At 39.3% G+C, this 27534-nt stretch overlaps 2 protein-coding genes across 5 annotated transcripts in view; both read left to right on the plus strand.

The window, feature by feature from the left end:
* Positions 1-5358, plus strand: part of npvf (neuropeptide VF precursor) — a 5892-nt gene extending 534 nt beyond the window's left edge. The window contains exons 2-3 of the mRNA XM_034058845.3: positions 371-783; positions 5139-5358. Of these exons, the coding sequence (XP_033914736.1) occupies positions 371-783; positions 5139-5247 (522 nt within the window). The 3' untranslated portion in view covers positions 5248-5358. The remainder of the gene's footprint in view (positions 1-370; positions 784-5138) is intronic.
* Positions 5359-9855: 4497 nt separating this feature from the next.
* Positions 9856-25032, plus strand: LOC117435457 (uncharacterized protein C7orf31). Of its 4 annotated transcripts, none has more exons than XM_059011373.1 (9): positions 9856-10050; positions 14635-14814; positions 19129-19200; positions 19775-19804; positions 20751-20941; positions 21442-21530; positions 22125-22299; positions 22997-23091; positions 23983-25032. In XM_059011373.1, the coding sequence occupies exons 1-9, from the start codon at positions 9911-9913 to the stop codon at positions 24646-24648; spliced, it is 1638 nt and encodes a 545-aa protein (XP_058867356.1). In that variant the 5' UTR covers positions 9856-9910; the 3' UTR covers positions 24649-25032. The 4 variants fall into 4 exon arrangements, with proteins under 4 accessions (XP_058867356.1, XP_058867366.1, XP_033914504.3 ...); XM_034058613.3 differs by lacking the exon at positions 9856-10050 and adding an exon at positions 11948-12106; XM_059011378.1 differs by lacking the exon at positions 9856-10050 and adding an exon at positions 11948-12069.
* The last annotated feature ends 2502 nt before the right edge of the window (positions 25033-27534 follow it).

Genomic DNA, 27534 nt, shown 5'->3' on the forward strand with positions numbered 1-27534 from the left:
GCACTTGCTAGGTAATTTCACCTCAGCAGTGTTTTCTGGGTCAGAGCATGCACTGGCTGAAAGCATTTGGTGAATGACAGAAATAAAGCATTGAATGGGGTTGCAGGGGTGCAGTCAATTTCATTGACTGTAAAATCATTGCTTTCAAACAGACATTTCTTTAACATAATGTTTTAAAATAAAAGTACATGTTTAAAATAACAAGTACTTAATTCAAACATTGCACATTCATAAGAGACCTATATAACGAATTTAAGTGCACGACAAGTACAATTAACGGAATAATGTATTAGCTAAAATCACTTTAAAACTACCCTGCATCTGCTAAAAACAATGTAATGAAGGAATTACCAACCAATGTGTTTTCCAGGACAGTCAGGAAGTTGTGGCTAAAGAAGGGAGGAGTCTTGATATGGATGAATTCAAAGATGTTGTGCTGTCCACCATCTATAAAACCAGCAACCCTGTCATGATATCACTGAAACCCACAAAGCCCAAAGACATCTCCACAAAAGCAAATTTGCCCCTGAGGTTTGGCAGAGCCATGGAGGAGATGATGGAGAGAACCCAGAAGGCAGCTCTGAATCTGCCCCAGCGCAATGGCAGGTCACAGTCTCTCAGCACTTTCCTCCAGCCACAGTCAAACTTCCCCCAGAGATTCGGAAGAGCTCAGCCTTCTGCCACCCTGCCACAGAGGTTCGGCAGATCTCAATATGGCAAGAAACCATCTCACTACATAGCTATTTTCCCCATCAGGTTTGACAAGTCACTGCTGGCATGCAGGTATGGGAATGAGCACTGAGTTAGAAATGCAGGCAGAACTATAGTTAGATTCCACCCCATGAGAACAATGGTACAATAGCAAGGGACCAGCCTTGATGGGACAAAAGGCATTTTTCTGTTCTTTACCAGTATAGGTTCATATGCTGTAACCCTTTTGTCAAGTGTTTATTGTCATATATATATATAAAAAGATTAATTCTCAAAAAAGATTAATTCTCAAACTGAACGCAGTAGGGATTCAAGGAAATGCATGCACATGGATTAGGGAGTGGTTAACATGTAGAAAACAGAAAGTACTGATTAGAGGAGAATCCTCAAAATGGAGTGAGGTAACCGGTGGTGTAATTCAAGCATTCAAGCATTCAAAATCCTAAAAGGTATAGACAATGTCGACCCAGGGGACTTTTTTGACCTGATAAAAGAAACAAGGACTAGGGGTCACAAATGGAGATTAGATAAAGGGGCATTCAGAACAGAAACTAGGAGGCACTTTTTTACACAGAGAATTGTGAGGGTATGGAACCAACTCCCCAGTAATGTTGTTGAAGCTGAGACCCTGGGATCATTCAAGAAGCTGCTTGATGAGATTCTGGGATCAATAAGCTACTAACAACCAAATGAGGCTGAATGGCCTCCTCTCGTTTGTAAACTTTCTTATGTTCTTTATATATATATATTGCTTTTTAAAAATGTATTTATGTGTGTGTTTATTGATGAATACATAACACAGAATAATATTTCTGTTTTGAGCATTGTAACACAATATTGATGTAGCCTTAGAACAGAACAGTGGAAGGGATTTCTGACCGTTTATACTACTGATTGTGTTTATAGGGAGATCTTATGTAATAAACAAGTAGAGAACCGTATATTAAATAATGTACAGTGGCTCTCAAAAGTATTCACCCCCCTTGGACTTTTCCACATTTTATTGTGTTACAACATGGAATCAAAATGGATTTAATTGGGAGTTTTTGCCACTGATCAACACAAAAAAAGTCCATAATGTCAAAGTGAAAAATAAAATCTACAAATTGTTCTAAATTAATTACAAATACAAAACAGAAAATAATTGATTGCATAAATATTCACCCCCTTGAGTCAATATTTGGTAGAGGCACCTTTGGCAGCAATTTCAGCCATGAGTCTATTTGGATAAGTCTCTACCAGCTTTGCACATTTCGACACTGCAATTTTTGCCCATACTTCTTTGCAAAATTGCTCAAGCTCCATCAAGTTGGATGGGAACCTTTGGTGAACAGCAATTTTCAACTCTTTCCACATATTCTCAATTGGATTGAGGTCCGGGCTTTGACTGGGCAACTCCAGGATAGTGACCTTTTTGTTTTTAAGCCACTCCAGTGTGGCTTTGGCTGTATGTTTGGGGTCATTGTCCTGCTGGAAGATGAATCTTCTCCCAAGTCCCAGGTCTCTTGCAGACTTCAGCAGGTTTTCCTCCAGGATTTCTCTGTACTTTGCTGCATCCATTTTGCCCTCTATCTTCACAAGCTTTCCAGGCCCTGACGCAGAGAAGCACCACCACCATGCTTCACGGTAGGGATGGTGTTCTCAGGATGATGTGCGGTGTTAGGCTTGCGCCAAACATAGCGCTTAGCGTTGAGGCCAAAAAGCTCTATTTTGGTCTCATCAGACCTTAGAATCTTCTTCCACATGGTCTCAGAGTCTCCCACATGCCTTCTGGCAAACTCTAGCTGAGATTTGATGTGAGTTTTTTTCAACAATGGCTTTCTTTTTGCCACTCTCCCATAAAGGCCAGTTTTGTGAAGCACCTGGGCTATTGTTGCCGTATGCACAGTGTCTCCCAGCTCAGCCGTGGAAGACTGTAACTCCTTTAGAGTTGCCATAGGCCTCTTGGTGGCCTCCCTGACTAGTGCCCTTCTCACCCGGATACTCCGTTTTTGAGGACAGCCAGTTCTAGACAGATTCACAGTTGTGCCATATTCTCTCCATTTCTTAATAATGGACTTTACTGTGCTCCGAGGGATATTCAGTGCCTTGGAAATGTTCTTATATCCTACCCCTGATTGGTGCTTTTGAAGAACCTTATTCCGGATTTGCTTTGAATGTTCCTTTGTCTTCATGATGTAGTTTTTGTTAGGAAATGTACTAACCAACTGTGGGACCTCCCAGAGATAGGTGTATTTATCCTGAAATCATGAGAAACACCTTAATTGCACACAGGTGGACTACATTCAACTAATTATGTGACTTCTAAAGACAATTGGTTGCACCAGAGCTTATTTAGGTGTGTCATAGCAAAGGGGGTGAATACTTATGCAATCAATTATTTTCTGTTTTATATTTGTAATTAATTTAGAACAATTTGTAGGTTTTATTTTTCACTTTGACATTATGGACTTTTTTTGTGTTGATCAGTGGCAAAAACTCCTAATTAAATCCATTTTTGATTCCATGTTGTAACACAATAAAATGTGGAAAAGTATATATATCTATATATATAGATATACAGACGTGCTCAAATTTGTTGGTACCCCTCCACAAAAAACGAAGAATGCACAATTTTCTCTGAAATAACTTGAAACTGACAAAAGTAATTGGCATCCACCATTGTTTATTCCATATTTAATAGAAATCAGACTTTGCTTTTGATTTTTTATTCAACATAATATTGTAAATAATAAAACAAATGAAAATGGTATGGACAAAAATGATGGGACCGCTAACCTAATATTTTGTTGCACAACCTTTAGAGGCAATCACTGCAATCAAACGTTTTCTTTAGCTCTCAATGAGACTTCTGCACCTGTTAACAGGTAGTTTGGCCCACTCTTCCTGAGCAAACTGCTCCAGCTGTCTCAGGTTTGATGGGTGCCTTCTCCAGACTGCAAGTTTCAGCTCTTTCCATAGATGTTCGATAGGATTCAGATCAGGACTCATAGAAGGCCACTTCAGAATAGTCCAATGTTTTGTTCTTATCCATTCTTGGGTGCTTTTAGCTGTGTGTTTTGGGTCATTATCCTGTTGGAGGACCCATGACCTGCGACTGAGACAGAGCTTTCTGACACTGGGCAGTACGTTTCGCTCCAGAATGCCTTGATAGTCTTGAGATTTCATTGTGCCCTGCACAGATTCAAGGCACCCTGTGCCAGGCGCAGCAAAGCAGCCCCAAAACATAACCGAGCCTTCTCCATGTTTCACTGTAGGTATGGTGTTCTTTTCTTTGAAAGCTTCATTTTTTCGTCTGTGAACATAGAGCTGATGTGACTTGCTAAAAAGCTCCAGTTTTGACTCATCTGTCCAAAGGACATTCTCCCAGAAGGATTGTGGCTTGTCAATATGCATTTTAGCAAATTCCAGTCTGGCTTTTTTATGTTTTTCTTTCAAAAGTGGAGTCCTCCTGGGTCTTCTTCCATGGAGCCCACTTTTGCTCAAAAAGCGACGGATGGTGCGATCAGAAACTGACGTACCTTCACCTTGGAGTTCAGCTTGTATCTCTTTGGCAGTTATCCTTGGTTCTTTTTCTACCATTCGCACTATCCTTCTGTTCAATCTGGGGTCGATTTTCCTCTTGCGGCCGCGCCCAGGGAGGTTGGCTACAGTTCCATGGACCTTAAACTTCTTAATAATATTTGCAACTGTTGTCACAGGAACATCAAGCTGCTTGGAGATGGTCTTGTAGCCTTTACCTTTACCATGCTTGTCTATTATTTTCTTTCTGATCTCCTCAGACAACTCTCTCCTTTGCTTTCTCTGGTCCATGTTCAGTGTGGTGCACACAGTGATACCAAACAGCACAGTGACTACTTTTCTCCATTTAAATAGGCTGAATGACTGATTACAAGATTGGAGACATGTGTGATACTAATTAAAGAAACTAATTAGTTTGAAATATCACTATAATCCAATTATTTATTATCTTTTCTAAGGGGTACCAACAAATGTGTCCAGGCCATTTTAGAATATCTTTGTAGAATAAGCAATAATTCATCTCTTTTCACAGCTTCTTTGCTTTATTCTATGACATACCAAAGGCATGCAAGTATACATGATAAAATAGCTTTTAATTTCATCACTTTTCAGGAGGAATGAAGCATTATTTCAATGAGCTGTAAGGGTACCAACAAATTTGAGCACGTCTGTATATATGCAGAATTATAAGTTCACACAACAAAATAAGCAGTTAGTGTGTGTTTTACTTCCGAGGATAGAGAAGAGTACCAACTGCAGGTTTATCTAAAGCTTAATTAGAACAGGGCTGGAAAAGGTTATTAGAACGTTAGCTAAACACAGTATAAATAGTGTTTCTCGTTATAATAGAGAAACGTCCGAAAATAAAAAAATAATCAGTGTACCTCCATTTTTCTTTCTTTCAGAGAACAGCAGGATCAGATTAATGGTTATGAATCTGTGGAAGAGAAAAAAAAACAGAACAACGCGCTAAATAAGAAGATTGTCTATGAAACGCAAATTAAGAAGCCTTGAAGTTTATTATATAGCCTATAGAATCCAGAATTATAACTCAACTGAAACCGGGCGCCAAGTTTACTTATTTATTTATTTGGTATTGTTGATTGGAATTGATAATTATTGTTATTTAAATAATGAAGATATCTGAATTTCGATGACATTGTTATTATAACATACTATATGTTAGAAAAATACAAATATGTATGTAATTAATTATATGTTAAAAAAAAGAAAAAAATACTTTTAGTTGTTTACTTAAAACAATCTAGTGTGTGTGTGACTACCACTGGTTAAATAAACCATGATTTGCATTATTTGTTCATAGTCCCCCTATGTGTTCGATTGGCTTGTATTTTCTTTTCTGTTTCAACAAAATACATTGTATTTTTGTAAAGTGAAAAAAAAAGATTGCCTAGAAATAAGCCTACTTAGGGGGATTGGCAGTTAACTTGATCAGCTGTACCGTAGCCCAAAAGGTGCCACTGTCATTTTGCCAGTATAGTGTTAGGTCACAATGCCCTCTGTGTAACAGTGACACAGGACTTAAATACATAAAAAATAAATCTGCAATCAGAATTCATTTAGGTATTTGGGTATGGCAGCTCATTGGAGAGATGTAGCATTTACTACAAGATATATACCGGTACCTAGAAATGGTGCTAACAGTTTTACATCTTCAATAAATGACACCTCATACAGTCGTTGGTTGAGGTAAGTGAAAATCAGTAACGTTTGTCCTCCAATCTTGCCCCGGACTGCTCTGGAAACAGTCCTGCAGTAGTGTTTACACTGTTCCCGACTAATATACGTGTTATTATTATTATTATTATTATTATTATTATTATTATTATTATTATTATTATTATTATTATTATTACTACGACTATACATGGGGCACGCTACATTTCCTCTAAACCGATGTTTTCAGTCTTATTCTACAGTGGCAGCGCGAGAAATGTACATCTAGATTACTGTAGGTCGTGGTGGACTGCGAGTCAGGTGTCTGATAAGATTGCACGTGTATAAGGTTGATGGTAAAACTGATATAGGCCCTACTCCGTTTTCAAAACAAACTCTTCCACCAGTACATGAACACAATAAAACACCTTTAATACCAAAACAAACAACAGTGGCATGCAGAAAAAAGCAGCATAATGCAGGGAGAAATGTATCTTAGAAAAACAGTAAGCCATATATTTAGTTAGAAATGACCTCTATTGTGTATGATGTTAGGTATTTTACTTTTTCTTTCATTCTTTTTTGTGTACAATTCAATTGGTGTACATTATTCTGTATATTATTATCATTATTATTAGCAGTAGTAGTCCTATTTAAGGTCTGTATGACGGGACTACACCAGCTGTCCATAGAAAGCTGGACAAAAATACTAATTAGCACCCTTGAGGGTGCTAAAAAAGACGAACCTTAACTGATTTAACAAAAAAAACTGTCAAAAAGGACTGTAAATTAAATAAGCAAAACTAAAGGGGAGGTGGTACAGAGCACGCCCCCTAGAGCCCACTGGTCGACAAATGATGGCATGTCGCCAGCGGACTCCGCGTGGGCGTGCTCTAACTTAATCCTTGAACGGAGAAGGGCCCTGAACATGGCCCCACAGTCAAAGAGACCCTCCCCGATCATCTTACGCTTCCTGGTCTTGTAGATGGCGAGTCTAGCAAGAGCCAGGAGCAGATTCACAAGGAGGTCCCTCTTCTTGGTGGAGCCACGAACAGGGTGCCCGAAAATGAGGAGGGTGGGGGAAAAATGCAGCCAGAACTGCAGCAAGTGGTTTTTCAATAAAAGAAAAAAACGGCTGCAGCCTGGCGCAAAGAAAATAAATATGAGCTACCGACTCGGACTGACCGCAGAAAGGGCATGCGGCGTCCGAGTCAGTAAAGTGACGCAGGATCTCTCCTGATGCGAGCGCTCCGTGCAGGACCCTCCACCCCAAGTCCCCAGCTCCCCTGGAGACCAGCGGGGAGTACAGGGCCTCCCACTGGGGACCGACGCCCCCCGGTGGTCGGAGGGTCTCCCGCCAAGCGGTGTCTCGGCGGGAGATGAGGGCGAGGAAGTGGAGGGTGTGGAGCGTCATCGCGTACAGGGTCCTCCTCGACGCGGATCGGAGGGGGGTCGAGGAGAACTGCGAGATCCTGCTCAGGTTGTTCTCGAGGGGAGGCCGGGGGGGGGGCCCGCACCTTGGGTTCGATCAGCAGGACCGGAGAGTCGGTAGTCGTAGTAGTAGTATTTGCATAATTGCTATGAACATAGTAAAATATACATAGTAAAACATACACAGTAAAAATATGAATGACATTGATCATGGATGAATAGGTATTTCAAAGAACTGTAAAAGTGGGTCTGTGTACATGTGTGGAATCAGCTCTAAGCACACATTCAACCCTCCTTTAATAAAGATAAAGAATTAAGAAATAAAACATTTTTGGATTTTGAAGCCACAATCCCTAACCAGTCACGAGTGCTTAATGGCACCTGCCCTGACCCTTAATAAAATAAATATCGGTAGATACATGCAAAAACAGCGTATTTGTTCTACATTTTGGAGGTGATACCTGTATCTAAAATCACTTCAATCTTAATTATAACAAATACATCTTTATATCTCACTTCCATCTGAGTTACCTAAAGAGGTATTGCTACTTTGTCTGCTGATTACCATGGTACAAACAAGTCCTTCTGATTTCACCATTTACTATACAATTAGAATCCAAAACCACAGCATGACCTATTAGAGTGTGTGACAGAGACAGAATGATTCTTAGTGATAAATCTCTCCAGACCTGTGAGGGCATTGTATAAAGGGAACAGAGTGCCCTGGACTGGTTGGCCAGACAATTCATTCCCAGGGTTAGAAGGAAGTCGGTCATCTAGAAAGGGGGCGCAGCTACGATACACTAAATCATCGACCCGGAAGGGAAACAACGTGGCAGCCACAGATTAGAGGAGCGGTTGCACTAGTTAACCAAGGGGTCATGATTGACGGTACAAAAGGGGGCATAGCGAAGTGATCTGTTCCTTTGTATGGTTATGCTGAACCGGAAGGATAACGCGTATTGTAAAACGTGAGTGTTTTGTTTGTTTTTGTCGTGTCTAAACATACTGTTTGTTATTATTAGACGGCTGAACACGATCCGGAGCTGTCGCCAAAGGCCAGCACTTATCCGGACTACACTGCACTGTCGTTCAGGATAAACTGTATTTGCACCGCGAGCACTAAATCACTCACTGTGGACTTGTGTTTGTGTTACGTGTGGGTGTTCAGGAAACGGGACTGTTAACACACTGTGTTAATAGTCCTGTTTCCTGAACACCCACACGTAACACAAAACACAAACACAAGTCCACAGTGAGTGATTTAGTGAAATTCCGGGACCAACCAGTTGGATTGCAACAGAGCAATAAACACCGCTGTATTGCCTGTTATCATTGTTATTATTTACTGCTGTTTGTCATCAGACTTTTGGATTGTTTATTGATCACCACAGCATTCCTGCACCTGCACACTGTTAACCACTTTGCCACAGAGTGATACTGTATATATATTTAAATGAGAACCAAAAGCATACCCTACAGTATAGAAAAACACACATATTTATTGTTTCTTATTATGGTTGGATAATAATGCCTTGATAATAGTATTTAGTCATTTTGACATTATTTTGTGTTCCTTTTACCCTATATATATATATATATTAAAGACTGAAATAAGTTATGTCTAATTTTAAAATGCACCGATTTGAAATAACAGTGGCTGACTAAAGTGTATTGTACATTATGCAGGATGTATGTTGGATTTCTTCAAGTTGTTTTTACCAGGTAAGCCTGTTGAGACTGCTTTTATTGCTGGAGAATGTTCAGTAGCAGCATATCTGTTACTAAGTAGAAACATTGTTGTTGATAGATGGCCACGCACACACAAACACACATACGCTCACACAAAGCATAATGTAGTATGTTAAACAATAATTGTAAATAACACAATAACAAAGCAATGACCCAACAAGTATACAATATACATTACAGTACATTACCCCAAGCCCCTAGATTGTGTTACAGCTTTGTAGTTGGTGTGTGTGTGTGTGTGTGTGTGTGTGTGTGTGTGTGTGTGTGTTCGTGTGTGTGTGTGGGTGTGTGTCAATCAGTTTTTATTATTTTCTCCACAATTTGAAATGCCCAATTATTTTTAGGCTCAGCTCACCGCTACCACCCCTGCACTGACTCAGGAGGGGCGAAGATGAACACACGCTGTCCTCCGAAGTGTGTGCTATCAGCCGCCCGTTTCTTTACACTCTGCAGACTCACTGCATTAACTCTTTTAGGCACATTTAACATGAAATAAGTTGTTTTTGGTTGCCTTATGAAAGATACATCTTTTTTATCTTATCAACGGTAATTGTTGTTAAAAGAGATCAGGTTTATATGTAAACACTATGAAATAATGTAAAACCTCTATTTGTTATTGCACTTAAGTGTCCAATCAATCGATGTGGAAAGGGTTGGTTTTGTTTGCTTTGGCAGTGCAGTCAGCTGTAGTATAAGGTGTCTACATCAAGAAACGTGACTCCAGCCTCCCACAGGCTTATAATTTCAGTTGACAGTGTCCTGTGACCTTGCTACCTTTTTAATCGGTGCTACTTGTGCAGATTCTAGCGCTGTCAACATGGGCAATGCGAAGGTTCAGGACCTGTCCTATTACTACAAGCAGGATGAGGGCTCTGGAATTCTATCTAAAACTTTTCAGTCCAGCGAGCAACTGACCCCACTACAGATACCCCATCGTCACACCGTTTCACAGGACAGGTAAGAATGGAAATACTAGAAGAGTATGAAATTCAACCATAAACTCATTCTTATGTATGTGTTCTTTACTGTACAAAAAAAAAGAAGAATTGGAAGGGCGTCCTGAGAAAAACTTGGTAAACTACAATTTAATTTTCATTTTCATCAGATAGGATATCATTGTGTCATATTACCAACTGAATACAATTTTCTGTAAACCAAAATGTTCCTGGGTTATCAATTTTTTTTTCAAGTATTTTTTTGCAAAATGAGGTTTATCTCAAATTGTTGGATATTATCTTTTTCCTCATTTTATGGTTGATTTTATATTAAACATGTTTTAGATATGTACTGTGTATGTATGCTAATGTTGTCAATACAATGTTGTCCTCAGTTTTTTTTTTTTTTTTTTTTTTGTGTAATTGTTTTTTGTCTGGTTCATCATGAAATTAATAGTTTGATTCCATATCTATCATTTAGAGATGTATATGTATAAAATATACATACCATATTAAAGAGTGCATGCATATATATATATATATATATATATATATATATATATATATATATACACACATACATATACATATATATATATATATAGATATATATAGATATAGATATATATATATATATATATATATATAGATATAGATATATATATATATATTTATATATATATATATATATATATATATATATATATATATATATAGATAGATATATATAGATATATATATATATATACATGCATAATTATAAATATGTACTTGGAGATTACCTAAAGCAAATTTAAAATGAAGGACAAACAAAAACAGACCTTGGCATGTTGTGACAATTAACACTTAGGTAGGTTATGCACAGTACATATGTGACAGACATTTATTGATTCTGGTGCTTTGAAACTAAAACAAAAGCTGTCACTCACCTAACCGTTTTTATTTTAAAAGATCTATACATCTTTTAAACTTTTTTTTTTTTTTAGCTGTGGCCCTATATTTACGGTGTGCCTGTATCGTTCATCTTATTTGTCAGGTCAACATTGTTCTTTGTTGGGGATATTCAGGAGGTGTATGCGCAGTCACCCCCACATTACACCCCAGGCCAGTCTGGGCTTGTTCTGACGAGCTCGAGTTCTTTGATTTGCGTCTCTGTACATGTTTGATGAGGTGCAGAGCTGGATTAAATCAGAGGAGTGTTTGTCACAGGGATCTTAATGGTAAAGTTGTCTCCTGCAACTTAGTAACCTGCAGACAGAACCCTTTATCAATCATTCATTCCATTCACATTGGCTTTGTTTACTGAATGCCGACACCAGCAATGTACACTCATTGGGCCTCGGGCTTGTAATTTACAATGACACTATCAGTAAAGTCATGACACAGTAACCGTTGTCTATTAGCAAATTACAATTGCATCAACTGGACTTTGACTTTTTAGTTTATTATTATTATTTCTTTTTACATCTTTACAAATATGTATTTGTTGAGGGATGTCTTTGAAAAGTTTTTTTTTAGTGCTGTGTCATTCATGGTTGTGGTCAATACTTGCTTGTTAAAGACACTTGTGATTAAACAGTAACTGACACGACTGACACGACAAGCTTCTGCAAATTGGATGCTGGATAGAGCATAGTGGGGTGCTAATCTACTAAACGCTTGCTCGGCATGGGGAAATGTGCCCTGGTATGGTGAGTCTTATTAAGGCCACCACACACGGGGCGATTTTGTCGCCTTCGACATGTCGGTCCGACAAAACCACCCAGTGTATGAAGTGTATGATGATAAACCGTCTCTCACCTGCGAGAAACTACAGGTTGTCAGACAGAGCTGCCCTCTATTCTGGCGACAAAAGTCGTTCGGAATCAACCAATAAGTGCCGCTGTTGATGTCACGTGGTAAAAGTAATTTAACTTGGAGAAATGGTGTCTGTACGTGGCAACGGGAGTGCATTGAGAAATGGATAGTTCTCAATGAGAAATATCCATGTTTATATAATACGAAAAAGAAAGAGTATCATGCTAAAAATGAAAGGAGCAAGGTAATTGAAGAAACTGCCACTGAGATGAACATGTCAGGTGAGGTTTTGATGTTTAGATGTGAGAAGCCCAGGTAGGACAGACCTACCGATCAATCTCTATTAGAAAATACATTTTGAAATTACATTTTAAAAAGGCATAGTCCGTCTCTCACTAAACCAGACATGTCAAGAGACAGATAGGTTGTCCAAAAAAATGAGGTGTCCGGTTTAAAAAAAAAACACATAAGTACTAAATTTATTTGAAATAAATAGATCGTTGCCCTGAAAGATATTTGTGTTTTCTCACAGTTGGCCTTGTACATAAACTCAAATAAATATCTACAGCTATAGTATAGCGCACTTTCTTTATACTTCTTTAGCGTATAGGCTACCGGTAACACAAAATACATCAAGTTGCTTTGTTGACATTACTGAACAATTCGAAAAAAGATGATTTAAAATTAAAACTAAATGGTTTTTGCGCCTTTTATTTATTTATTTATTTATTTATTTATTTATTTTTTACCGTAGTCCTACGTCGTACACATTTAATACAGTAATGGTGCATTGACACGGTATACTGTAGCATTGTGTGAAAATAAAGCAGGCTCATACAAGCAGGGTCTTAGTTTTTCGAAATTGACGGTTTATTTATTTATTATTATTTGTTTTACAATAAACAGAATCGCTGTCAGCCACGGTCCACGCCAAAATAATAAACCCCTTAATTAGTATTTCTCTTAATTTGTTTCGGGTATTCTCTGTCTCAGTCATTTCCACTACAATTCTCATACACAATCCTTGCTCTTGCCAGCTCGCCGGGTCGTAATGCAAAGTACAGTACATATCGGCACACACTTAAAAAACAAAATTACATTGTAAGGCGATCTGCTATATTTTTGGTTGGTATGTGCTACTGTAGTCCATATGCTGTGTGGGTGTGGGTGTCTATATATATATATATATAGGCAGGGCTGGTAGGTGACGTAATCACACACGAAGACATAAGCCCGATATACGCTCCTTGCAAGGGAGCCGGCTCTTTTGTACAGCGATTAACTGTTTTTCAAAGCAAGAGTTGCACATAAAACCGCCAGTCCTCCTGCCATTTCTAACTGGACGACAAAAATCAGCCCGTGTATGGTGAGCAGCGCTGACAGATTTTATTTGCAACACCCCGCCAAATTTTGGAAGTAACCAGCCAAAAAGTAGCCAAATTGTGTTTTTCAAACCAGCCAAAAACATGTACTTACATTTAAGACTTAAATATATATTACAAAAGCATACATGCGTTCTACATATTTATTGAAAATAAAAAATAACACAGGTAAGTAATGTCATAAACGATTTATTTATTTCTAGATGGGCTTTGCTTGTTTCTTCTCACAATTTACAGTACATGCACTGCTGTTTCTTATGTGATGAGATCAAATGCGATCCACGATTTTTAATTTTATTTTATTCAGAGTAAAATTAAATTGCCCTGAACTGTCGGCGTATAGTCTATAAAACAATAAATATATATTTTTTTTAAAATTATAATTGTACTGATACCGTTGTTAATTGGTTACAAATTAAATAAATAAATAAATAAATAAATATTTCTCTCTATTTTACAATTCAACAAGAACCCCGGTCAAATACATACAAGTGCCAATCATCTGTAAGAATCCCTGTATTAACCAGTCCTGAGGAAAGAAGTAGGGGGGTTCACCATTTTCTTAAGCTGAATGCAAGTGTGGACATTTGTGTGATGTGTCATTTTATTGGATGCTGAGCTTCAGAACAAAAGCCACGCCCGGGGGAGGGGGGCGTGGTATAGTATGCAGGGCATTGTGGTGATAGAAGTCCTGCATTGATGACGACCTCATAATCAAAAGGCCCTGTGGATCGCATTTGATCTCATATAATAGATTTTCTGAAGTGAGGTTGAGAAGCATATCAGAGTCGCAATACTTCACAAATGAGGAGTCTTATCAGAATTATTTTGAATTCAATGCTTAGGTGATTGTGATTATTGATTATTTCAGGTGTCACACTGCTCTGCAGCCTATTCTCTCATCAGCATCTCATCAGTATTATGCCTCACTATGATGAAGAAAAGCAATGTCATCCGTTCTGTCTGTCGTCCCCCGTCCCCCCCCCCCCCCCCCCCCCCACCCCCCCACAAGCTTAAGTGTAATTTTACCACATTTCACTACCATGGTAAACCACAGTGCATGTATTATTATTTTAACTACTTTGACCTATTACATTGATGTATATACTGCTAACAGGGTACTTATTTGAAGTAGAAACACATCTATTGGCAAATGTGAGTTACACAGATTTATCTTGCCAAGTGATACACTTCATTTTGGTCTGTTCTCAGTGCAGAAGGTTTATCACCTGGCACATAACTATTTCTAATCTACTGTGCAATCTATTAAATTCACACTTTATAAAGCATAGCAGTATGTCTGCAGCAGTATTTTACTTGAACTCCCCTTGTATATTCCTATAACTTCTCATCACCATGCATCTCCTCTTATGAAAAGAAAACAAAGAACATTTCTTTTTGCCCACTCACTCTCTGTTTCTCACCAGATATCGCCAGTATTGGGAAAATGCCCCTAAAGTTCCCAGGTGCCTGTGGGGGAGAGACAGGGAGTATGCTGGGATTGGTCCAATATCTTTACCAGAAGTTCACCGTCCCAAAATGGAGCCTCCCCCCAAGGTGATGAAAGGACATCGGCACCATGGCTATGGAGGATATGTTTGGCCAACGTAAGATCATTTTTTAATACACAAGTGTATTTAGGTCATTAAAACCTTGTTCGAAGCATGGCAATGGCTCCCGATTAACCCTATTTAAACCCCTCGGGGGGGTGATTTCCATTACATGACAGTAGGTCTTAAAACTTCATGCTGATATTGGACTCGGCTCTTGCCAAGATAAGCACCTACTAAGACATAGCTTCTTTTACTGTAAACTAATGTGATCCGTCTGCGTTTCCTTCCATCTGATGATGTAGATATCCTCCTGTCTAGTGTTGGTGGCTGAAGTGTAATGCTGGCTCCAGAGATCAGCCTATTTTGCCTCCCTGGCGCATCAGCACATATAACGGCTGCAATGCTGGCTCCAGGGATCAACCACTGTGCGGCCTCCCTAGCACATCAGCATGACAACCGTCTGGATTGAGCTGAGTAGGGTATTTCTCTGGGGTCTTCAAGTGGGCATCTTCCATCCTCGGTGTTTCGTCGACTAGTCCACAACACCTCAAGAGGGCTCGACGGTGATTCTGGCGTCCCAGCATCACCCCCCTCCATCCCCCACTCAGCTAAGCTCAGCTTACTTACCTTCCTTTACATCAACATTGCTTTCTTTCTACGATGCTTGAGGTCCCCAACCAGAATCTTCTTGTCTGAACCAGAGCCAGTTGCTGCTCCTCTCTGCTGCTTGAGATAAGTTCTTCACAATGCGTCGCAACTCTTGACCACTGAATCCGATGTCTCTGAGAAACCGGGTTGTAGAGTGTGCCACAAATCCTCGACAATCCACCTCCACTGGGTAAACCTGGACTCTCCATCCTCATTGTTCCGCTTCAGCAGCTAGTTGAGTGTACCGAAGTTTCTTCCTTTCATACACCTCATACACAGCATCTTCCCATGGCACTGTCAACTCTACCAGGTGAACAAGACGTGCTCATCCAGACCACAAGACAATATCAGGTCGAAGGTTAGTAGTGGCAATCTCAGGTGGGAAGATAAGCCGTTGTCCAACATCTGCCAGCATTTTCCAGTCTCTAGCAGCTTCCAGTTGTCCTAGACAAGTTTTGGTTTTAAAACCTTTTCTTGGTGGTTGTACGAAGGGCAGTCTTTGCATCTTCCACAGCTTCCTTTGCCGCCCATTTTCTTCCAGTTTTCAACACAGGTGCTGCGTCCCTCACACATTCATCATGTGACTGTACCAATGTCATTTCCAATCGAATCTTGGTGCACTTAAATTCCTCGGTTAGAGACTGGCTGAGACTGGCAGCTGCAGTATCCCTTTATCATACAGTCACACTATGCTGAGGCAGCGTAGAACTCTTAACCCTTAGCGGTCCATTTATTCAGCGCGTCTCAGGCGCGTCAGGTCCAATTTATTTTCACACGCGCTGTTTAAAAGTATTTTTTTTTCCACTGCATATCAACAGGACACTCAGTACTGCATCTCCAGCCCCGCCCCACATACCGATAAATCATCTCTTGACCACTTGTTTTATCACCAAACTCCTCAATAATGCAATCCAAGTCATTATTCTATTTCTATAACATCTAAAAAAAGCTCTGCAAATGTCTGTGATGTTCTTTGAGTGCTGGATGCGGAAGCAGCTATCTTGTTTGTTTATGTCTGTGTTATCTATGTGGTGTCAGACCTATCAGTATTCATGAGATACGCCCTCGGTTCCCATCGGTCTCACTCGGCCACTGAATGGTTTTCTCGGCTTTTTCCGGACAAAAAAACGACTAGAGACGTGTTTTTGCGTCTTTTTGATGATGTCGGACAGGGTCCGACATTGGACCGGAAAGGGAAAATTGCAATGTCGGACCAGGTCCGACATAGGACCGCAAAGGGTTAACCATTTCCTGACATATGAACTGATTAACGTTTCCAGCTTCTCTACTATTGTTAAGGAAACCTGATACACAGTGAGTGGCCACAGAAGTCTTGGCAGTAGCCCAAACTGAAAGCACCAGAGTTTAAGTTTGCCTGGTAAAGCCCTGCTGTCTATGCTTTTCAACCCTTGCACAGCTTGTTGTCTCACTTCTCACTGCTCCCCATCGTACCATCTCTCAAGACTTTTCATATACTGTTGGCATTGCCTCACCTTTAATGTAGAACCTCTTATTCACTGCTTTACCTTTAATTATAGAGATGCACCTTGAAATAGTGGGCTTAAATTGCATTCGTGCCCATTCAATGTTATTGGTTAATTTACCCAATAACCGATTAGTGCAGGCTACTGTAGTAGTCATGATTGTCATGTCATCCATGTATGCTCTAATTGGTGGCAGTCGCATTCCAGAAGCCAAGCATTCTCCTCCCACTACCCATTTTGATGCCCTAATAATTGCTTCCTTTGCCATGGTAAAAGCCAGTGGAGAAATGGTGCATCATTATATATATAGGCAAGGGTGTCTCCATCATGATAGTGGGACCCCAAGACCAAGTCATACTTACTGAACCCTCTCTCACTCACCAGACAATGGCTTGGTTTACATGCACTTGAAACTTGACTCTACAGTCACACGAATACATCGTGAAACAGCAAAAGGACGTCCTTTTGGCAGCGCGACTTTAAGGGCAGGGTCAATCATTTTCTTACTATAAAAACAGCTGTAAAAACCCATGTAAACCAGAGCAGGAATCATGCTTGTAGCTCACAAGGTTTCAGCAGTCAAGAGCATTTTTCTGATTTATCTTGTGTGTGTGTCACTCACAGCACAGAATTCAGGTTGAGCTGCTTCAACCTGCAGCTTTGCAGTTTTCTGATCGAAATGTTTCTGCTGAAGTGCTGTGGCTAGATTCAAGATGAAATCTCTCCTACCTTGTACAAAACGAAGGAATTGATGGCTGCCAGGTCCAGTATATACAGTGCCTTTCATAAGTATTCATCCCCCTTGGACTTTTCCACATTTTGTAGTGTTACAACCTGGAATTAAAATGGACCAGAGAACCTTTTTCCACATGTTTGCTGTGTCTCCCACATGCTTTTTGGCAAAATCCAAACAGGATTTGATATGGGTTTTTTTCAGCAATGGCTTTCTTCTCGCCACTCTTCCATAAAGCCCAGCTTTGTGGAGTGTCCGGGTTATAGTTGTCCCATGGACAGTTTCTCCCATCTCAGCTGTGGATCTCTCCAGCTCCTTCAGAGTTACCATTGGCATCTTGGTTGCTTCTCTGACTAATGCCCTCCTTACCTGGTCACTGAGTTTTGGTGGACGGCCTTCTCTAGGCAGAGTCGCGGTTGTGCCATATTCTTTACATTTTTTAATAATGGATTTAACAGTGCTCCGGGGGATTTTCAAAGTTTGGGATATTTTTTTATAACCCAACCCTGATTGGTGCTTCTCCAGAACTTTATCCCAGACTTGTTTTGATAGCTCCTTGGTCTTCATGATGCTGTTTGTTTAGATATGCTCTCTAACAAACTCTGGGGCCTTCCAGAAACAGGTGTATTTACTCTGAGATCATGTGATCATTAGTTCAGAGTTTAAACGTTGCCCAAGTGTTAACATTTTACCTAGACTTTTAATCATTGTCAGAAATATGCAGGTCAAATATGCAGGTCAAATATAGGTGTTAACCTTCATGTTTATATAGTATATAAGTGCATAGTGTAGGCTAATGCATTTTATATTGAACATTTCTTCACAGTCTCTTTTCCATTTACATTAAAATGCTTTTACATAATTCAATGTGTAAAACTTATTACACTGATGAACGCAAAAGCCAAAACATTTGTTTACTTGACTTTTACCTTCGCATTATGATTTTGTTTTTAAAGATAACCACCAAATTATGTTTGTTTGTTCTTAACTTAAGCAACCCTAGCAACTCCTACTCTTAAAACATTTGTTACAGGTTTGTGTCCTGGCTGTGCAAAGTAGCCGGTCTTCGCTGGGGACTCCGAAGGGAGCATTGCATTGGCTCTGGTGCTCCTGTGGGTTAGGGGGGGAAACCGTCAGAGACTATTTCTCTTCATCTCGCTACAGCGAACCCTGCTGGCCAGGTGCACAGTGAGCTTAAAAAGCAGACACCTGCAAGGCTGGCCTTTGTCCTCCAGAAGTCGGTAGCTCGCTGACATCCGCTCGAGAGTTCTTGGGTGTAAAAAAGGAAGCTGGCTTGGTCGTGGGATCAGAGAGTACACCCCCTGAACGAACCTTTAGTTCTCCTGAACTGTGTGGGAAATTGCTGCGTTGAGGGGAAAAATGATTGGACATTTCAAATTGTGGAGAAAATCAGGGGTAAAATAAATGGGAACACTACATTTAAAAAAAAAAAAAAGAATAAACAATGTTTGTTTGAATGAACTGTCTAATTTGTGTTTGCAGGAGTGTTACAATTCCACAGTATTATGATCTCACTATGATGAAGAAAAGCAATGTCCGCACCAATGATCAACTGTAAGTTTATGATGTCTATAATTCAGTATGGAATAAAAGCAATGACTGTATAGATTAGACTTGTATATAGCCATATTTAACATTGTACTGTATGTTTTTATGCATGCATGTGTGTTGCCATATGAATGTGTTGTTTAACCTTATCCAGGTCAAAAAAACACAAAACAAAACAAAGAGATTTAAAAAGGTGATTAAAATATATGCTCCAATAGGAATTGCTATCCATATACAGTACTATGTACTCTCATTGTCCATGTTTCTTTCTACAGTAGATGGCACCATAACTACCATAGTTACTTTAGAATACTGTAATTCATCTTCTCTACACCAGATGTCAATATTGAATTGCACATTAAAATCTGCTTTTGAAAATTCATCCTAAATGTGTAACCGAAAGATTACTCTTAAGTCTAACTTATAACACAATACTTTAAAAGGTTTACACTGAATAGAGCACTGATATATTACTCAAGCAGTCCTTAATAAGGTAAATGAAACACTGACACATTTTAATGAAACTTTGAAACTGTGTACACATTTGTACAAATAACAGAATGTATAATTTTCTTTTCAGAGTTCCTAAACCACCTGATGCTGAACTACAGTGAGTTAACATAATATATGTGTGAGTTAATGTTTGTCAGATCAAGATATTATCATTTTCTACAGCTGTGAAGAAATGTATGTAATAACGTGCATCAACTCATTTGGGATGCTTAATATTTTTCATACCATTTACTTCACAGCCTTAATAATTTTGTGTCGGAGAATTTATTTTACAAGAAGGAAACCCCATTCAAGCTGTAGAACCAACATGAGTGAGAAGGGTGGTCTTTAGTTATGTACCCTCTGAGTTTATTAAAACTTAAATGTATTTGAAAAGTTGAGCTTAATGATATCGGGCCAGTGGTTCGAAATAAGGGTAGGAATATATTTGTCGTATCAAAAACAGCAGACTAGGCATCTCCACATCAAAAAAAAAAAGATTAAAACAATAACAATAAAAAGTTTTATTAAGATAAAATATAGGGTATATATAAAAGTGATAAAAAAAAAAGCCAATTTAATCCAATATTTGGACTTTATTTAACTGAGCTCTATTGCTATAGGGTCATGACGTCCTCAAAAAGGGTGTCTGAAGAACACACACGTGTCCCCAAGGTTGGCTCAGGTTGTACACCCCTGTTCTACATCTGTACAGGGTTTACTGTACCATGGTCATTTGTAGACATTTTACACGGTATTACTATGCTACAGTAATTACCTTTTATTAGGGATTACTGTGTATGAGTAGAATCTCTCTGCTACCAAGAGGAACGTCACAAAGCAGTTGTCATCTATCAGCTGTCTGTAGAGCATGTATCGAGTGTACTCACTAGTGTATAAACTAGTTTTATCCGCTCTGGTGACTCTTATCACCTTGTACACTCGATCAATGCTGTTGTTGTAATTGGATTATACAGTGAATTATACATATTCATTTGTTGAACATTTGTTGAACATTTTCGTGTTTCAGTGGCTTTTTAATTTTTAAGTGTTTTGTCCCTCAGTGAAAAACAGATACGCCTTCGATTCCCAGCAGAGCACCCCTACCAGTCCCACATCTCCAGGTTTGCTGTCTTTCCAAACTTCAAATCTCCGGATGATCCAGACACAGGGGTCCGTGCCAGGAACATTCAGCCCATTCAGCCCTTCACACCTGCAAAGGCTCCTGATGTCATAGTGCTCAGCAAAACAAGAGGTACACTCTGAAGTATACAGCAAAGCCCAGTCATTCTTTACTGATTTGTTTTTAAGGCATTTGTTATCTTGGATTGGAGCTGGTGAGATCTTTTTTTGCTAGTTCTTATCTCAGTTGAATAGTTAAATCTTGGATGTAAATACTTTAGAACCACTAGGGCGTCCAGGATAATAAAAACATAGTTAAAACTGCATAGTTAACAAGTATGTTTACCAAGATTATCATTATAATTTCCTATGGGATGCATATCCTCTTGTTTTTCTGTGCTCAATCTGTTTATTTATTGGAGAGAAATTTAGAAATGGAAAAACACTGACACTCAATAAATGGAGACGTAAATGAAATATGTGTGCCTTAAAGCTGACGTGTTAATACAACAAAAAAGTAAAATAATAATAATAATAATAATAATAATAATAATAATAATAATAATAATAATAATAATAACCATGCTGTCAACAATTTGCAATTACAATTTAAGACTTTAAAAAAATTTGCAGGTGGTCCATACAGACATGAAATTGTTGAGATACCTTCTGCTTCAAACAAGAAAGGTCTGATTTGGCCTGGGCAATATGGCTATTATGATGTAAGGAATGTATTTATTTATTCATTTTGCTGTTTAAAGATGTGGAATTATCTTTGCTATCAAACTATGAGAGAGAGAGAGATGCTTGTTTGTTATTAAAAAGACAGTAGGGGTGTTACCAAAAGCACAACATAGCTTATTGTAGATCACCAAATGGATCTTGAAGGAAGAATATAGCTGGTATGAATCCATACTCTACATAACTAATTTCATTTTTGTCTTTTAAGTCATCTGATCTTATTATGCATCATACAAGTAGCCCATCATGACCGTCACATGTATGGTGATACATACGGAGTCGTGACCTGCATATCACTATCCGTATCATATCATTACATTAGGATGTCTTTACACCCGTGAACGATGGGTGAAGCTTTCTGATGGGAAGATGAGGGCTACAGAAGATTGCGACACGTGAAAGGCCGAGCTGTGTTATCCATTCACTATTATAGCTTCCCATGTTGTGTTTCGGCCTAGCTATATAGTTTGTTTGTTTTTTTTAATTACTGTGGTGTAATTACTGTGGTAATTCCACTGAAAATGCAGAACTATGTTATTAAATCTACTTTTCTGTATTTGTGTCTGATCTTTCAGTTCCCTAAATCAGCTGAGGGGTTAAAACAAGTTTACTACCCGAAGCCACCAAAGACAATGGCCCCTAATGCCTCTTTGAGATCCTGGGAGGCCACGCTTCCAGAAAAGACAGTTAACATGCTAAAGAATCTTGAGAGATCTCAGTGGCTAACCTCATACAAACTTAATTACACAGGTACCAAAGCTATCAAAAAAGCAGTTGCATTTATGTAGCTTTGTATTCATTTACCACATTTGGGCAAAACAAATGTATTTAATATTATTTCTTATGGAAATAGCTTGTCTACCCCCAGCTCAAACTACCTTTGAGAGATGTTAGGAATCTAGTGTGTCAAAAAGGTCCTGCTATTGAAGAGTTTGCTATAGTGCACATGCACCAATGACATTTATATTTGTGTAAATTGGAACAATATTGTGAGGCATTGCAGCTTTAAACTTTTTTTGATGATCAACTCCTTTTTTTTTTACCTGAGTCAATGTAAAAATGAGGGAGCTGATGAATGCATACTGTATATACGTGATAAAAATGTCAAATTCCAATCTACTGTGTTGCTCCCTGTGATTCATTTTGACTGGTGCCTAAGGGAAAGTATTGTTAGGAAAAGACTAAGTTGCTAAGGACATATCTATTGAGTAAGCATCTCTGTGATTACCTGATGATTTGTCACATTTGACTACAGTAGATCATTTCAACAGCATGGTTAACTATGTGCTGAGCAAACAGCACATGCAGTTCATTACATGCTTGCTGCCCACAGGCTTGGTGCTTCTGTATTGGATTACCAAGGGTCCACTGACAACATCGGGCTATTAGAGGCATAAAGCAATAATAGTGTTGGGGAGGGACATAATAAAATGTAGTTTGTGTTCAGGAAGTGGCCCCATGAACCCTGTGCAGCTGGATGACTACCATGAAAAGATCATTGCAGATGTTACTGGAGAAATAAACCCATACACAGCTGAACTAGTAAGTTTCAAATTTATAAACTGCCCTGCCAAAACTGTCCGGACACCAGCCTAGAAACAGAACGACTACAGGTGGGGCTTTTATCCCCCTTACCTGCTCAATTTCTTTGTATTACTGAATAGATAACTATATCCTCTTTTTAAATGAAAGCAAAAGATCTTAATGAGGTCATCTCACAAGTGCAGTCATTCCCCCAAAATGTTATTCATTTTCTACAAATTCCATACGACTAGGAGTGGGACATTTATCGCCCTTTAATCCCACTCAGACTAAATACGTTGGTATCCCTGGATAGATAATCTCTTAAAAAAATAGACAAACAGATTGTAATATGCTATACATCATTAAAACATGAATATTATCTATTTACTACCAATAAGAAAAACTGGGTGGGACGTTTGTCCTTCTTTTAACCTCAAAAATTCTGCAAGACAGGTATCACATTGCTGTACCAGTAATGGCAGTCATAATTGCAGAAACACATTTCTCTTGGGAAAATGAATAACAAATCAATCACCTGTTTGTGCATTGGTAGTAAATTGATAATATGCAGGCTGTCAGTGCACTAATGGGTGGTCTTACGTATTTAAAATGTTGCCTGGTTAATGTGCAGTAAATGTCCCATCCCTAGTCATTCTGTATACCTAGAAAAATAATATTTTGGGAAATGGCTGCACTTATGAAATGGCTTCTCATTAAAAATAATTTGCTTGTAAGACAGTATGTATTCAGTGATACCAAGATAAATAGGGCCCCAATTACGCCCTGCCATTCAGTTTTGGGCTTCTATCAATCACCCAACTGTGGTAGTTGTGTGATGTGGTCTAATGTTTACCAAGAGGGTTAATTTGTAATAATAATAATAATAATAATAATTTCCTTTTCAAACAGAAAGAGCGCTCTTGCCCAGTCTTCTCTCCGCCCCGTCCTCAAGAAGGTAGATACTACCGGTTGCTTCAGGGTCACCGCAGGTTGGAACCCCATCCCACAGAAAACACCAAAGGTGTGTGTGTTAATGAAGCCAGGAGCCAGAGCTGTGAGCCTGAAGGACAGTACATAGCCCTTGACATGAAACAGCCGACAGAGAGGCCTAGAAGCGTTGGCTTTGAGCGCACTGAAGAGGAGGTTCAGCCACCTAGACCTGATGTGTGCTATGAGGACCCGCCAAGTAGTGGAAAAGAACATTATACAGTGGGGCCAAATCCATTCAGCCTCCGTCAACCATACCTGTGGTCATCTTTTAAAAACCCCTCACATTGGAAAGAGCCGATCAGTGAAGCCCTTCTTCAAGATGCTGTCTATCCAAGTACCTTCCATCTTACTGAGTGTGAGCAGAGGCCTACTTCTGTCAGGCTGCATGCAGCTATTAAAGGGAGTGGTAGTGAAGTGCCCCGCCCCCAGAGTGCAATACTGAAGCTGCAGGACTCCTTCACAAAGTCTGGTGCACACAGGAGATTCCATGAGGCCATTAAAGGGGAAATGATGGATCTGCGAGAAAATATTCACACTGGGAGAAGGCATCAATTCTTTGGTTTTAACTCTTACTATTACCGGTAGTAACAGAGAGAAAAAAAAAGTCATGCATATGTCTGTCAGAGGGAGAAGATCTAATTCATTATAATACATGGAAAGTATGGTGCCTACAATGCAGACAAAAAGTCATAATGATTATTCTGAAAAAAGGGATGGTATCATTTTTTAAAAAATATTTCTGATGAAATTACTGCCATCCATCCGTAGTATAGAATAAAATCTGTTCTGTTTGGCTGTGAGCTGAAATGTTCTCTCTATGCTGACTTTAGGATAGAAAAGTAGATTTGTTTTATCATTGAAGAATTGAAAACGTTTGCCCAATAGGCATGATTTGTATGCATGAAACTGTTCATGCATTAAGACCTGTATTAAAAACAACAACAAAAATAAAGCATTCCTTAAACCAGACTTTAAAATATGTACTATTTAAATACAATTCAATCTTTTGTGATAGTAGTTGGCTCCCTTTGTTGAAAATCTCTTCCTTTATACATTTTATGGGGTTGTGTTATGCAACACAATATTCTGTATGCACCCCATCATAATCAAACTTATTGATAAATGGATTATACTTTACTGACACTAAATGTAAAAATAAATGGCAATCTTAAGGCACCATTCCCTTATCAAGGATAAAAAGAGGCATTGCAGAGCAAATCTTCAAAAAAGCAGCTACGGATGTATTTAACTTTCCCAATCCCTTCAAAAGTAAAATAAACTATGTAGTGATGTTTATCCATCAGGAGAACAACTCCGTAGAAGATTTGGTATTGATTGCAACCTTTGTGCTTTTTGTAAAAAATAATGTTAAAAAATGCTGACCATCTATTTTACTACTGTGCGTACACTTTGGGTTGGTATCCACACCTGGCTGTCTAAGAATCCCAAACCTATTCTATGTTGACGTAGTATGGTACTTCAAATCTGTTGAAAACAAGGACATTTGACAAACTGCTGATGTTATTATTTTATTAGCTAAGTTCTTTATACATAAGTGTAGGGTACTTACTTCAATACCATCAGATATAACTGTTAAAAACTAAATGGCTGTTTGTATTAAAGCTGTAAAAAAATGTTAAATCAACAATAGCTGAGAATGTGTTTGCTCTGTTAAATATTGGTGCTCTTATTTTAATTTTATACTTTTCTTATATGTCAACTATTGTATTCTCTATCTTATTTCCCTAAAATTAACACATCTTTCAATCAATATTTCGCTGTAGAAGTAAAAAGTTGTTACTGTAAAATAGTAAACTTAAATTAAGAAGAAAAAATAACTACTAATGAACATCCGGTCTGCATAGAGAGCTCCAGGGCTATTTTTCTATTGAGTGTCTGTTGAGAGCGGTCAGATCGGGTTGATTTTCTCAGGGTTTCAATTTAACATATATGTTGCAGTCTATTTCATTGTTGCCCAGAATCCCTGGAAGAAATATATTAACCTGGTGAATGATGACATAGCGTAATTTATAAGAAACCTTTCTGAACACAGACCTTCCTCTGTGCATGCGCCATTAACACAGGTTAGTGCTGTGTAAAGACATTTTGTGATTGCAGTATCACATTTAGATTTAGCAAAATAGTTTATTTACTGCAGCAGTGAACATTCAATAAAATCAGCTCAATTCGACACCACTCCCTTTACTTTCAATAGAAAAACTTGTCCCAAGCTCTCTTCATATCCCATAACCCATGTCACTTGCGTCCCAGCCGAGATGCAGAGTTTCCTCGACCAGGTCAAGTGTGGCCCCCATGATACAGCAGTCCTGGATCACCAACCAGAATTCATGCTTCACATTGCAACTCCCAAGGCTCTTCATGCACTGCCTTCCCAGCATGGGCACGAGCTGCCTGGTGACGGTTTGAAGGCAGAACTTAGTGGGTGCCCAATTGTGCAGTTGGCCACCTCAGCTATCATAGAGGACTGGGTTGCATGATAGAGATAGTGGAGCCGGTATCCACTTTGCACTGGACCCCACTGAGAAAGCAGGATGCATGCAGGCTGCTGCCTTGGCCAGTACTGCCCACCACTGACTTGGTGTTTTCGGGCAGCGGCATTGGGCCCAGATGAGGCCAGGTTTCCTGCAGCTCTAGCAACGTCTCTAGCAACATCTATACCTGTGCTCTTGCGGGCTTAGCCTGATGGGCAGTGGCAGCGTCACATTCTTTGTCACTGCTTCTCTCTTCAGTGGCACTGCAGACCCTCCTTGCGGCCCAGCCTCACACACTCCTCGAGCCTTTCACCGTGGGCCAAGGCCTGCTCTAGGCCGGTTAGGACGGCGAGCCAGACCTGCTGTCAGATCAAGGTGGGGGTCAGGCCGCGGATGAAAGCCTCCATCAACAGGTCTTCTTGTACGGCCGGCAGGTAATCTGGATACCCCGGCTCCATTCTGGATGACCAGGCATCGGCGCAGACCTATGACAGGCTCAGCTTTCACGAACCTGTGACTGCGAGCCGCAGAAATGGCATCAAAATCACATTGCTGCGCTGGATCTAGGTCCAGGAGCACCTGTAACGCCTCCCCCTCAAGTGACGGTGCCAGCTGTCCAACCTTTGCTCTGGGCCCCAGCCATTTGCCAAGGCTGCTTGATGGTGTTTCCGCTGGCTGGTCTTGTAGTTTGCAAAGTGGAGTTAATGAAAATGAGTGGCCGATTCCAGATGTCTAATGAACTAAAACTGGGGACCCAGCAGTGTAAAGCTATTACTTGTAATCATTTATAATGATTTGTATCATTTATAATGATTTCATGTTCTAATGATTTATAAACAACATGTAATATGAAAAAAGCATTATGGGACCAGTTTGCATTGCACGAAACTACACAGCACTGCCTGGAAAATATTCATAGAAGACACTGTGAGTCCCAGTCTGAAACTGTAAACCACAAATGAAAAGAAAACAAGTTCTG

Source organism: Acipenser ruthenus, chromosome 3 (genome assembly GCF_902713425.1).
Source record: "Acipenser ruthenus chromosome 3, fAciRut3.2 maternal haplotype, whole genome shotgun sequence".
NCBI classification, from domain to species: domain Eukaryota; kingdom Metazoa; phylum Chordata; class Actinopteri; order Acipenseriformes; family Acipenseridae; genus Acipenser; species Acipenser ruthenus.